Here is a 13,385-nt window from a genome sequence, read left to right as displayed (position 1 = left end):
GCGGGGAGATGGGCAGAGCACGGGACCCAGCACCTCCTTCCCCTGGGCCGGAGGTCCCCTTCAAGTGAGGAGCATCAGACCAGATGAGCGGCTCGAGTCTGGGGGGCATACACTCCAGGCCATGGACAGAGGGACAATTCGTTTACCCAACACTTACTATGTGCCAGGCACTGAGTGATTTGCTGAGGTTGGCACACAAACAAAACAAAGTCCCCGCACTTGGGGCACTCACAGTCCTCAGGGTGAGACAAACAGGGACAATAGAAAGATACTTAAATAACTTCAGAGTGGTCAAGTGTTCTGAAGACCACAAAGTAGGGGAAGTGACAAGGACGGACAGGAGGGTGTCAGGCGAGGTCTCCCTGAGGAGGTGACCTCTATGCCATGGCCCGAAGGGATGGCAGGGCAGCAGCTGTGAGAAGGTTCTGGAAGGAGTGTTCCAGATAAAGGAAACAGCAGATGCAAAGTGCTCAGACAGAAAGGTGCTTGGCATCTTGGGGCAACAGTAAGGACCCGTGCGGATGGAACTGAGTGAGCAAACAGGAGGGGTAGCAGAGGACACAGGAAGGCCTTCTGACGGGCAGGGAGGAATTTGGCTTTTTTTTCTCTCTGCAGGGGTGTAGCCAGCAACACTCTTGAGGGCTGGGCAGCCAGGCCCCAACCTACAGCTAAGCCCTGACTCAGGCTCAGCCACCTATGCCCTCTCCTCTGGGCCAGACACTCCCCTTGCCCCAGGGAAGTCCTCCATGAAGTTTATCCCCAGTCCGTCCGGAGGGAGGGAGCCTTACAGTGAACATGAGCTGGCAACCTCCCAGGATGTAGTCCAGGAAGGAGTAGTCCCGGTTTATCTGGAAGGAATCAGAATCAGGGGAGTCAGTGGGTCCCTGGCCTGCACCTGAGGGCCGGCCCTCCACCTGGCCATAGTTCCCAGGGGGAGCTGGGGGGCTGACTGCTCTGTGCCCTGAAGCCTGAGTAGAGTCAAGGAGGCCAAGGGAAGACCCGGGCTGATTACAACCAAACCCGAATCTCTCTATAACAAAGCGCTCAGAGCAACAGTTCCAGTGGGACATGCATACACGCGCACGCGTGCTCCTTCCAGGCAGGGTCCCTGGGCCTAGTGTCCGTTGTACCTACCAATTACACAGCAGAGAAAGTCTTAATTTGTTGCTGTTCAGTCCTTAAGCCCTCTTTGGCCCTGACGGACCTCCGCCCTGAGCAGAGAAAGACCAGGCCTCCAGCCCAAGGCCTTCTGCTATAATCAAGCTGCTAACACCCCGTGTTTGTTTTGATGGCCTTTTGCTCCTCTGGCGAAGGTAGTTACTGGCCTTCCTATTTGGGTGGAGTTATAAGGGGGTTCCTTTCAAAATAAATGTATTGAAGAAAAAAAAAAAAGAAAAAAACCAAGAATGGGGGGGAAAGAAGGGCTGATCACAAAAAGTAGTAAGCAAGGCGGGTGGCAAAAATCATGGAAGGGAGTACGAGTGACAGAAGTTTCAGGAACAAGGACCCCATGCCACCAGCTGCCAGCTTAGCTTTCCCAGGGCGCTTTGGTGTCATGACCTCACAGAGCAAGGAGTCGTGGAAGCCCCCGCCAGACTGCACAGTCTCCAGACCAGGCCACAGAGGCCCGGGGGCCGGGGCGCTGCCAGGCTGCACAGGGAGGATGCCGGGACTTACCCGGACCTTCAGGCCCAGTGTCCAGGGCGTTCGCTGCCTGGGCCTAGGCTGCCTTCCTGAGCACCCTGCCCGATTCCAGCAGATGCCGGCTCCTGGGCATCCAGGGGCGGCCCTGACCACCGCTGCTGTGAACTTCATTCCCTTTCCGAGCCTCAGAGGCCCCAGCGGCCCCAGCGGCCCCAGCTGCACCACGGGAGTCACAGTGACCTGAGCCCTCGATGATGTTGCTGGGCCCCCGCCAGATGTCCCTCTGCCCCTAGGGTGCCAGACACGCAACGGGCAAGCCGCCAGCACGGGAAGCATTTACCTTCCAACCAGGAGAGGCCCTGGAAGGTCATCTCATGCCCTCCTGGACCTCCTTATATCCCAGGAATATGATATGAGACGAACCCTTCACCTTTGTTTTTTACCTGGTTAACATCCCCATTCTACAGATGAGGAGACAGGCCCAGAGAGGTTAAGCTCAGCAGATCCCAGAGTCAGGATGTGGCAGAATCAGGATTTGAATCCAGGCCCTGCTGGCTCCAAACCCAGTGCTCTGTCTATCCCTTCTGCAGTGATGGGATATGATCCCTCCAACTGGGCCCCTGCTCTGGGCCCACCCCCGCTGGCTCACCTCGCAGGAACGCAGGATAATGATGCCCGAGTTTTTATAGTTCTTCTTCTTCCTTTGCTTCTTGGGGTTGATGCACTCAAACTCCAGCTGGACAACGTAAGAGAAAGAGAAGCTCAGCCTGGGGCTTCCCTGGGGGACTGACCCTCTCCTGAGCCCCAGGATTCCCTCCACAGTCCTGATCAGGGGGTAGCATGCCTCCTCCAGGAAGCCTTCCTAGATGTCCACACCCAGACAGTTTCTGGCTACCTCAGGCTCACACCAAGCTGTGCTTGCCCAAGATAGGAGGACCTGCATCTGTTTCCCACCCCAGATGTTGACTCATCTACACCATGTCCACTCATATACCCAGAACCATCACCCAGGGCCCACCTTCTTGTGGTAAGTTCATTTAACAGCTCTTGAGTGCTCCCCACATGCTAGGCACTTTACCAGGATCATCTCATTTATTTCCCAGTCTCCCCCTCTGCCCCATTTGACAGATGGGGAAGCTGAGGCTCAGACAAACTGGATGTCTTACTGAAGGTCATAGAGCCAGAGAGGTGGGATCTGAGCCCCAGTCTGCCCAATTCTAAGCCCGTGTCCCTCACCCGTCCCCTGCTGAGGTTTCAGGGTCACACACACAGGCCCATCTCACCGGGACGCCATCACGAGCCTCACACATCTGCGACACCGACGTCTGGAACTCGCCGATGAAGTCATGGCCCCCGTCATTGTCATAGTCGTAGCACATGACCTGGGGTGGGTCCACTGAGGTCACCCCAGAGCAGCCCCCAAGGAGGTGCTCTCTGGCCCCTCTCAGCCACCTGAGCAAACCCCAGGTCTTCCTTTTGCTGGTGCCTCCCCCTGTTCTCCAGCATCTGCCTTGCTGGCCTGGGACGATGCCGTGAGCTCCTGAACCGCCTCCCGCAGGAAGCCTTCCATGATTACTGGAAAAAGGAGCACCCCAGCAATGGAGGCTGTACACTCTGGAGCAGGAAGCTCGACCCCCAAATACCTGTCACTCGGCTTCTCAGCTGTCTGGGGCTGTGGCCCACCTGTCTTGGCGGGCCATGGCCTGGGGCCCTCCCCAGGGGCATTCCCTAGGGCGACCCTGGACATGCCTCTTGTCTCCCTAGACTGTTCCTTTCCTTGAGATAGGCACAAAAAATCCCAGCTTTCCATGCTCGCTCATCTAGCTGCCAGTCCTAGGAAGAAGGCAGGAATTATCATACCCATTCCACTGACGGATAAGCTGAGGCCTCGAGAGGGAAGCCCTTGTCCGAAGTCTCACAGCTGCAGCAGCAGACCCAGAACTAGAATTTAGGTTTCCTAGTACCCTGTTCAGGGATCCCTGCCCCGGCCTCGCTCATTCTGTCTCCCCCATCTGCTCTCAGTCACCGCGCCTGGGGACTGAGGTTCTGTAGCGCCCAGTAGTCACTGTCCTCATCACAGTGACAACCCTTGGTCGCTTGCACACCCGCTGTCCCAGGTGGCAGTGCTGCAGCCCTCTGGCAAGAGCCGGGCAGTCGTTCTGTTCCTGTTTCAGGAAGGGCTCACGGAGACGGGGGCCTTGCCCAGATGGCTCAGAGGGTCAGGCACATGTGAGACCAGAGCCGAGGTTCCCTGTCTCTCCCCCTACCTAGGCTTGCTTTTCCACCTTAATAAGAAGGAGCTTGGCCAGGGCATCCCCAGCAAGCCTGGGGGCACCTAGGAGGCTGGACCTGGCAGGGTGGGGCACAGCGCTCCCCGAGCCCGAGCCCCCTCACCTGGATGGGCTTCTCCACGTCCCCATCACACAGGGATACCAATGGTACAGTGAATGGTTTCCACACAGGGTCCAGCGTGTACTTGATCACCTGCAGCACAGGGAGGGCCAAGGCTGAGTGTAGGCCCAGGGCAGCAGTGCTCTGGGCTTGGGCCAGTCTGATGGGGGTGGCAAGGCAGAAAGGCCCACAGCCACGCTCCTGGGGATGGCGTGAGCATCCCTGTGGCAGGAAGGGAGCAAGTCCTTGAGGCGCCACGGTGGCTTTTCCCATTCCCTGCACGGCAGTGACCTCACAGCCCTGTCCTGAGACAATGGCGGGGGGGGGGGGGAGGGAGAGGGATGGCCGGACTACAGACCCACTGGCTTAGAGACCCCCAGAGCCCCGTGCACCCACCTCAGTCCTGTGAACCAGCATCCACTTGCCATCATCTCCTGGTTTATAAAACTCAAGAAATGGGTCTGACTTTCCGAAGAGGTCCTGGAGGAAGCAGGCAGATGCAGGTGAGGGAAGCATGGCTCTACCAGATTCAGAGGAGGCAGTGGCGGGGGCCGGGGGGGGGAGCTGCCTCCCCCAACCCCGCGTCAGGGGTGGGAGCTGTGGGCAAAGCCAGCCCCCTGGGGCCAACCAGCTCCCGCAGGAGAAACTGCCTCATCCTGGGGTTACCAAAGGCTGTGCTCAGAGACCCTGAGACCTGGAGCCTGCAGGCACTACAACTTAGATGGGACAGGGCTTCAAAAGGGTGATCGACGCCCGCAGCAGGATGTGATTTTATTTTAGTGGGGATCTGAAAAACTGAAAGTATCCCAGCACGTCACAGAAGGGATAGGATGTCCTTAATTTTATTATTATTTTTAAAGATTTTATTTATTCATTTGACAGACGGAGAGCGTGCGCAAGCAGGGGGAGTGGCAGGCAGAGGGAGAGGGAGAAGCAGGCTCCCTGCTAAGCAGGGAGCCCAATATGGTGCTCGGTCCCAGGACTCCGGGATCATGATCTGAGCCAAAGGCAGATGCTTAACGACTGAGCCACCGAGGCGCCCCGCATGTCCTTTAAAAATGCATTTATTTAAGTTAAAAAAAAAAGTGTCAGGAGGGGCTGCCAGGTGGCTCAGTCGGTTAGGTGTCTGCCTTTGGCTCGGGTCATGATCCCAGGGTCCTGGGATCGAGTCCCGCATCAGGCTCCTTGCTCAGTGGGGAGCCTGCTTCTCCTTCTCCCTGTGCCCCTCCCCCTGCTTGTGCTCGTTCTCAAATAAATAAAAATAAAATCTTAAAAAAAAAAGTGTCGGGCGCCTGGGTGGCTCAGATGGTTAAGCCTCTGCCTTTAGCTCAGGTCATGATCCCAGGGTCCTGGGATCAAGTCCCGCATCGGGCTCCCTGCTCCTTGGGAGCCTGCTTCTCCCTCTGCCTCTCTCTCTCTCCCTCTGTCTCTCATGAATAAATAAATAAAATCTTTAAAAAAAAAAAAAAAGAGTGTCAGGGAATATTCAGGGAAAAGAACATCCCAGGCAGAGGGAATAGCAAGTGCAAAGGTCCTGAGGCAGGAGGGTGCCTGGTGCAATCCTGAGACAATGAGGAGGCTGATTTGGCTGAGGCAGAATGAAGGTGGGAAGAGCAGAGGGGGTGAGGTCTGAGACAGGGAGTCCCCAGGAGTGGTTTCCAGTTATGTCTTGAACACCTCTAAATAATGGCAAACTCATTACCTCAGTGGTAAGGAGGTCCGAATTTGCTATGGACTTGTTCCTGGGGGGGGGTGGCGATGAAGGTGATGGCCGGAAGCACCAGGACTAGGCCCCACAACCCTGGGCTGGGGGAGGGATAGTGCTCCCTGATGGAGAACCCCCCTTCTCGCCTGCCTCACCTTCTTGTCCAGCTTCCTGCCCGCCAGACTCAGTGTGATGACCTGGTTGTCCGACAGCTCCTGGGCGGCGACCTGCGAGGCCGGGGGATGTGCGGGTTGGGACCTGCCCCTGTGACTCCCCCTGGCGTCCTGCCAGGCAGTGAGCACGGGTACCCAGGGCTCAGCTCTCCGGGCCGGGAGGGGGGAAAGGAGAGGAGGGATAGTGCCGGGCGACCCTGGACATGCCTCTTGTCTTCTCAAAACCTCCATGTCTAGCTTCTGGAAAATGGGGTAACCCATGTGAATCTGACGGATCAGAAGTGACCCCATGTGGCTCAAGAGGGGAGGCCCTGTGAAACAGTTACCAGATATGAGGGGTGGTCTCGAGCCCTGGGCAGAGCTTCTGGCCAGGGAGCAGCTTGATAGGCCCCCTTGGGCCCCCACTGCAGACCCCGGGAGCATAGCCACCTCAAAACGCCAAGGCATGGGGGCATTCCAGGAACTTCACTGTGCAGCTAAGGAAACTGAGGCCCAGGGCAGGGACAGGAGTCACCTGAGCTCCCTGTGCCGTTGTCAGCTCATACTGTCATCTGTCTTCCATGCCTTCGCCCTCAGCCATGGCCCTCTGGCTCCAACCCAGCCAGCAATGGACCAGCTGAGTGTCCTTGGGGCCACCTTTGCCCTCTCCGGGCCTCTGTCTCCCCCTCCCCACAGAGTGGCAGGGAAAGCCCTCGGGCCAACAGCAACACAAGTGGGCCGGGGCCTCTCTCTGCTAGGGCTACCTCTTCCCTCACACCTGTAGGACAGCCTCACCTACAAGCTAATGGACCCTCCAGAACCCCACACAGAGCTAGGCGGGATGCTAGGCTTCCTTTCCTTTCCTTTCCTCCAGCAGAGACTTGCTCAACAACCTTGCAAGGTAGATCCTATTATTGCCCCCATTCCACAGAAGAAGGACCTGAGATCTGGAGTGGCACCGTGGCAATGCTGAGGGGGGCAGTCTCCCAGTTCGGGGGGGGGGGAAGCGGGAGCCGCTGGGTTGGCTTCCAGGTGGAGGGGAGCTGGCTAGTGAAGGTATACAGATGGTACATAGATGGGGAGGTTCTGAACCCCAAGAGGTGGCGGGGGGTAGGTTGGGAGGGAACATTCCAGGTGGCAGGAACAGTAGATGAAGATCTGGGATATGTGTGGTATACTAAGAATTCAGTTTGCCTGGAACCCAGAGTATGTACACAAAGGAAAGCAAGGTGGGGTTCGTCACAGCCTTGAAAGCAAAGCTCCAGGGGCAGTGGGGAGCCGGGGAGGCTCCAGAGCAGGGGGGTGACTACATATGAGCACATACAGCTTCGGCCTCCTCCGTCCAGCCGGCCATCAGGCCAGTTCCTCTGGCAGCACACGGGCTCTGAACTGGGACAATCCAAGAGGGGGGGGCCCACTAGCCTAACTGCCCCAGGGCATTGCCTCTCTGGGCTCCAAGTCCCTCCTCTGTAAAATGGGTTTCCCTGCCTTGGAGGAGTCTTCGAGGACCCAGGACTCGTCCGCACAAAGGGCCTGCGTCAGGCTGGGATCACTGCGCACTGTAACCCTCTAACGGTAAACAGAGCTCCGCGGGCAAGGCGCTTCTCAAAGACCCCCTAGCGAGGGCAGGCAGGGGCGAGACGGGGAGGGCATGCTGGGAGGGCTACGGTGACCTTCAGGGACTGGGAGGAGGAGGCCACCAGGGCCTCTGGCAAGCCCCCTACTACCAGCTTGGCGGCCCCCAACGCATCATATGTGGTGCCAAGAGCCCGTTGCTAAGAGACCTGTTGCTAAGTTGTAAGTTGGGCCTTTTTACTCCAAACAAAGCTGGTGATTATCTGCCAGGGAAACAGCCCATTGATGGGGGAGGGACTCGGGCAGAGGCGGAGGGGTGCGGGAGAGCAGGGAGGGGGCTGGTACCGTAATCAAGCCCTTCCCTGCAGGCTTGTCATTCATCAGCAGCAGAGGCCGAGTGATCTTCTTGCTGGAGACGATCTGGGGGGGCGGGAGAGAGGAGAGTGGTGCTCCTGAGGGTTGGTGGGGAGGAAAAATGCCCAACAGCCACCACTCACAGCACGCGGCTCCATGCGGGTGCTGGCTACACCCCCCCCCTGCGTGACTGTCCTCCCAGGGAGCAGCCAGCAACCGTCGTTAACTCCACTGGGCAGCGAAGGAGACAGAGGCCCAGAGGGGTTAAGACACTTGCCCGAGGGCCCACAGCTGGTGTGGAATCCCCCAGTCCTACCCCCACTGACCTGCTTGCCCCCAGGCAAAGGCTCTTGCCAAGGGTCACCTTCCGAGGCACCTGCAGGGAGTCTGCAGGGAGTCGAGCCCCCTCACAGCCTCCCCTGAAGCCATCTACAGATACCGCCCCCATCCACAGGGTGTGATCCCTGATGGAGAAGATCAAATCCTGACTCCTCTTCTATTTTCATGCTCTGAATAGGGAAGATGTTCACACAGCGCTCAGCCATCAAGACCATATAGACAGGGAAAGCAGAACACACTGTAAAGCTGCCCTCCACCATCTCTGTACACCCCATTCCCACGCTTTTCGGGGGCCACCCTGGTTCTCGGCCTCTTGGGAGAAATGCCAGTGTTTGTGCTCATCTGTGCACGGTCCTATCCACCCCCATGCTGGTTTTCCTCCCCAGCCCACTTTCGCCCTTCACCACCTGCTCTGGGCCCTGGTGGCCTTCACCGCCGGCACCCCTGTCCTGCCGGTGCAGCCACTGGGGGCGTCCAAGGTCACCGGAAGACCAGGAGCGGAGAAAGGCCGTTTGGCACACGCGACGCTCCGCGGGGGGCCTTCGCTCTGGTCCAGAGGCCTCCCCACCCCCACCCTGTGGCCGCAGCTCTCCCCAGGCCCTGGCCACCGGCTGCCAGCCCTGCCCCTCTCTCCTGGCCAGGGGCGGCCGCTCACCCTGCAGCTCCCTTCCGTTACCCCTGGAAGGAGGGGACCCCAGGCCGGAATCCCAAGACATGCCCTGCTTCTCTCACAGCAGCGGGCCCAGGCTTGGTCCATCCCTTCTCCTGGAAAGTCCAGGCCATTTCAGTGTGCGCACTTCCTCCACCATCACTGTGGCCAGGCGGTCATCGTTAGCCGCCAGTGAAATGGGGGGAGGGGAGGCGGAGGCCCAGGAGGGGGCGGGGCTCGCCCAAGGGCACACAGCCGTAAGGGTGGTTGGAACTGGTGCGAGGGCCTCCATATGCTCACCAAGGACGAGCTGGATGGAGGGAGTGTGGCCCGAAGTGGGAAAGGAAGTTGCCCAAGTTTACACAGTAAGCCAGCCACCAAAACGGACTCCCATGGGTGCCCTGTTTGCTGGTCAGATGCTCCTGCACCAGAAGTCAAGACCACATCTGATTTACTTCTAACAGTCAGAAGTTCTGGCCACACAGTGTCCCCATTCCTGTGTGGCAACAGCTTGCTGACACTGCTGTGGGAACTCTTCCGCCTGCCCCCAAAGGCTACTCACCCCCTTTTGTACCTGCTGGCCCCCAAGGCTATCTGCATTTTCAATGCTACCTTGGAAGCCAGCCAGGAAGACGAACTAGGGAAAGCAAGCCGCAGAAGAGACTTGCTCCAAGGCACTGCCCCGTCCTTGGGAGCAGCGTGATGGTGGGCGTGGGGACTGCCTTGCCCTTGGCCCCCTGGAGGGGCCCAGCTTACCGTGCCCAGGCTGCAGGAGAACTGGCCCAGGAAATCATGCTCTTCCAGCTGTGTGCTGGACTTGTCCTGGTCGAACAGGGCGAACTTGAGCTTCTGCACTTCCTCGAAGTGGTAGTCAAGGACGAACTTCTTGGAGAACGCGGGGTTGAGGTTGTTGACTGCGGTTTCCGTCCTGTCATACTAGCAGAGGGTCAGGGAGACAGGACCCGGGGTCAGGCAGCTGGTTCAAGCCTTGTCAGGCTGCCTGGAATCATTCTGCGAACTGGCTGAACACCTACTCATGGCCAGTTACCACTCCCAGCTCACAGATGAGGACGCTGATGCACAGAGAGGTTAAGGGACTTACCCAGGGTTGAACAGTTAGAGGGGCAGTGTCAAGACCTGAACCCAGGTCTGTCTGACTCTAGCGCTGTCACTCTGAACTCTTTGGCCCTGGCGCCATACCAGGAGCCAGGGCAAGAGCTCGAGGTGTGTCTCTGCCTAGGTAAGTGACAGACAGCAAGTCCCTTTTCCCCTCAGGGCCTCAGTTTCCAGTTCCGTAAAACGACGGGATTTGACTATCAGTGGTTTCCATCCTTTTTCTCTTGGAAGAACCCTTTTTCCAAACCACATTTCACATGGAAGCTGAGAGAACAGAAAAAAGGAGGGGTCCGTGGGGGCAGGTGGGGGCAGATGTTTGTAGCTGGGCCTTGTGCAGCCCAACACCCCCCACCTACTATGGAAACCAAGGCCGGGGGAAAGGCTGGGCCTTGTATTGTGGGTCAGGGCTGGGGCTGGGACAGGAACCCCGCCTCCTGGCCTCTCTGCACGGGGCCCCAAACCGCGGAGTCCGGGTCATGGTCTATTTTGGGGCCCGGGTTATGTTGATTTTTCCTCCCACCCACTCCATTTCCAAGGGCTGGAGGAGCAGGGATGGAAGAGGTCTTGGCCCTGGGCTATTTTTAGCAAGGGTGGCCAGCCTGGGTGAGAGAGAGATTGTCTGGGGGGTGGGGGTGGGGGTGTGTGTGTGCCGTGAGTGAGGGTGGGGTGTAGTGGGGAGGACACTGTTCCCTGAGGGGTAGGTGGGGGCTCCAGAGACCTGGCAGAGGGGACCAGGATGCTCCAGGCACACTGGCTTCAGTCCCTGGCTGACCCCACGTCCCACCTCCCACTTCTGGCTGCGCACTGAGTGACACAGAGGAGTCTCTACCCATTCCGGGGCCCTAGCTTTCCCTCCGTAAAATGGGTCAACAACCTCAGCACCATTTCCTTGGCATCATAAGAAGGAGCCAACACCTGTGGAAACTCTTTGTAAACCACAGTATGTTCAGTGGTCTGTCCACTGTGGCTCAGTTGAAGAACTATTAAAAATAGATACATAGTTTGGAAATTTTACTTGCATGTAAAACCACCTCAAAGGGGACGCCTGGGTGGCTCAGTCGTTAAGCATCTGCCTTCGGCTCAGGTCAGGATCCCAGGGTCCTGGGATCGAGCCCCGCGTCGGGCTCCCTGCTCAGCGGGAAGCCTGCTTCTCCCTCTCCCGCTCCCCCTGCTTGTGTTCCCTCTCTTCGCTGTGTCTCTCTCTGTCAAATAAATAAAATCTTAAAAAAAAAAAAAAAAAAAAAACCACCTCAAAGGCCGGATACCAAACCGTTAACAGTGGTTCTCCCTGACACGCAGGTTTCCCACTGTTGTTTTCTTTAGGTTTCTCTTTTCTAAATATACTACAATGAACATAGACCCCTTTTAAAGTAAAAACAAAGCAACTTATAGAACTTGAAAGTGTTAATAGTTTGGATTTCTCAAAATCCTTCCTCAAGCTGCATCTCTCCCTAGCCCTCAGGCTCAGAAGTCCTTGGCACCGTCCACATCCCTAGTTCTGGGGCTCTGCAAGGGAGACAGGGGGAAAAAAATCCTCATTTCACAGATAAGGAGACAGGTTCAGAGAAGGAGAGCCACTTGCCCAAGGCCACACAGCAGGGAGTGACAGACCTGGGTCTTGCTCCAGCTCTGGGACCAAAGCCTGAGTTCCCCATTTCTCTGTCTGCTCCTCACTGACTGTGCGTTCATTTAGGAGTAAATGTGGAAAGTTATTTTAAAAATGGAAGCAGGCATTGGGCGCCTGGGTGGCTCAGTTGGTTAAGCCACTGCCTTCGGCTCAGGTCATGATCCTGGAGTCCCGGGATCGAGTCCCGCATCGGCCTCCCTGCTCGGCAGGGAGTCTGCTTCTCCCTCTGACCCTCTCCCCTCTCATGTGCTCTCTCTCTCTCATTCTTTCTCTCAAATAAATAAATAAAATCTTTAAAAAAAAAAAATGGAAGCAGGCATTTTGTAAAACTCTAAGGTTTTAACTATATATTATGGTAATTAAAAATATTGCAATATATGGGGTGCCTGGGTGGCTCAGTCATTAAGCGTCTGCCTTTGGCTCAGGTCATGGTCCCAGGGTCCTGGGATCGAGCCCCCCATCAGGCTCCCTGCTCAGTGGGGAGTCTGCTTCTCCCTCTCCCACTCCCCCTGCTTGTGTTCCTGCTCTCACCGTGTCTCTCTCTGTCAAATAAATAAAAATAAAATAAAATATATTGCAATATAAAACAATATAATTATAAATCTCGGAATCATAATAGCTTAAACACAAATATTATTTTAAGTAGTTATATACATACATTTTATTTATTTTTTAAAAATTTTATTTATTGGGGCGCCTGGGTGGCTCAGATGGTTGGGCGTCTGCCTTCGGCTCGGGTCATGCTCCCAGGGTCCTGGGATCGAGGCCCGCATTGGGCTCCCTGCTTGGTGGGGAGCCTGCTTCTCCCTCTGCCTGCCGCTGCCCCTCCTTGTGGTCGCTCTCTCTCTCTCTTTCTCTGACAAATAAATAAGTAAAATCTTTTAAAAATAATAAAATAAAATTTTATTTATTTAAATAATTTCTACACCCCATGGGGGGCTTGAACTCATGACCTTTCCAAGATCAAGAGCCGCATGTTCCTCTGACTGTGCCAGCCAGGTGCCCCTAAATACATTTTAAATAAAATTTAATTTTCTTTTTTAAGTAGGCTCCATGTCCAACGTGATGCTTGAACTCACGACCCCGAGATCAAGAGTCACATGCTCCACCGACTGAGCCAGCCAGGTGCGCTCTAAAATTTTATTTTAAAAGCAACCATCTTCTAAGTAATCCCTGTCGCACCCTCCAACTCCCTCCAAGGGCATAACCTGGAGGTCCCAGGATCCAGTGGGAGTCCCTCCCCAGCAACCTAGCCACCCCACACCTACCCCAGACGCACAAGGAGGGCTCTCACCTCAATCCACCTGCCGTCGCTCTCTGTAAAGAGGACACAGAAGGGGTCAGACTTGGAGGTCACATCCCGGTCCAGCAGGTTCTGGCCACTCACTGACAGCTCCACCTTGCACACGCAATACTGAGAGCCCACGGGTGCCACCCCCGCGGCCGGGGCGCCCCCACTAGGGATGTAGGCCATGGGGGTTGGTGGTGGTGGCAGCAGTTCCTGGCGGTCTAGGGGGATAGAAGTGGGGGTCAGAGAGGGTACAGACATGGGCTGTACCACCCCACCCTGAGGAGGTGTCACCCCCTGACCTTCGAGATGGGGGTAGAGAGATGGAAGGACAGGTGTGTTGATGCCAGGATGACAAAGGCACAAGCTTGACAAAAGGAGAATGAAGAAAAATGAGTCTCTGGTGGGCATGTTTAGTCTGAAGTTATTATCTGTGTTGGTCAATCTTTACCTATGAGACACGCACAAGGCCAAGTCGCCCCTGTCAGATTAGTGACAGATCACAGTGGACATGCGCATCTAAGACACTCATTTTGCCAGGAAAA

At 56.4% G+C, this 13,385-nt stretch overlaps 1 protein-coding gene across 12 annotated transcripts in view; it reads right to left on the bottom strand.

Moving 5' to 3' along the window:
* The window catches only part of CPNE2 (copine 2), a 52,744-nt gene that overhangs the window by 18,730 nt on the left and 20,629 nt on the right, over positions 1-13,385 (bottom strand). For 10 of the 12 annotated variants that reach the window (XR_003607295.2, XM_028091318.2, XM_088027388.1 and 7 more), the window contains 9 exons: positions 12,847-13,061; positions 9,566-9,745; positions 7,813-7,887; positions 5,896-5,967; positions 4,432-4,515; positions 4,039-4,128; positions 2,928-3,026; positions 2,294-2,380; positions 789-848 (listed from right to left, as the gene is read on the bottom strand). Coding sequence is in view for 11 of the 12 variants with exons in the window: in XM_088027392.1 (XP_087883518.1) it covers positions 789-848; positions 2,294-2,380; positions 2,928-3,026; positions 4,039-4,128; positions 4,432-4,515; positions 5,896-5,967; positions 7,813-7,887; positions 9,566-9,745; positions 12,847-13,061 (962 nt within the window). In the remaining variant the exon portion in view is untranslated. The remainder of the gene's footprint in view (positions 1-788; positions 849-2,293; positions 2,381-2,927; positions 3,027-4,038; positions 4,129-4,431; positions 4,516-5,895; positions 5,968-7,812; positions 7,888-9,565; positions 9,746-12,846; positions 13,062-13,385) is intronic. The other 2 variants (XM_028091328.2, XM_088027391.1) reach the window with 1 other exon arrangement.

The sequence above is a fragment of the Eumetopias jubatus genome, unplaced genomic scaffold (genome assembly GCF_037043125.1).
Source record: "Eumetopias jubatus isolate StellerSeaLion01/CBP00866 unplaced genomic scaffold, mEumJub1_p1.0 scaffold_10, whole genome shotgun sequence".
NCBI classification, from domain to species: Eukaryota; Metazoa; Chordata; class Mammalia; order Carnivora; family Otariidae; genus Eumetopias; species Eumetopias jubatus.
The sequence above is the reverse complement of the archived record's forward strand: the minus strand, read 5'-3'. Positions and strand labels throughout refer to the sequence as shown.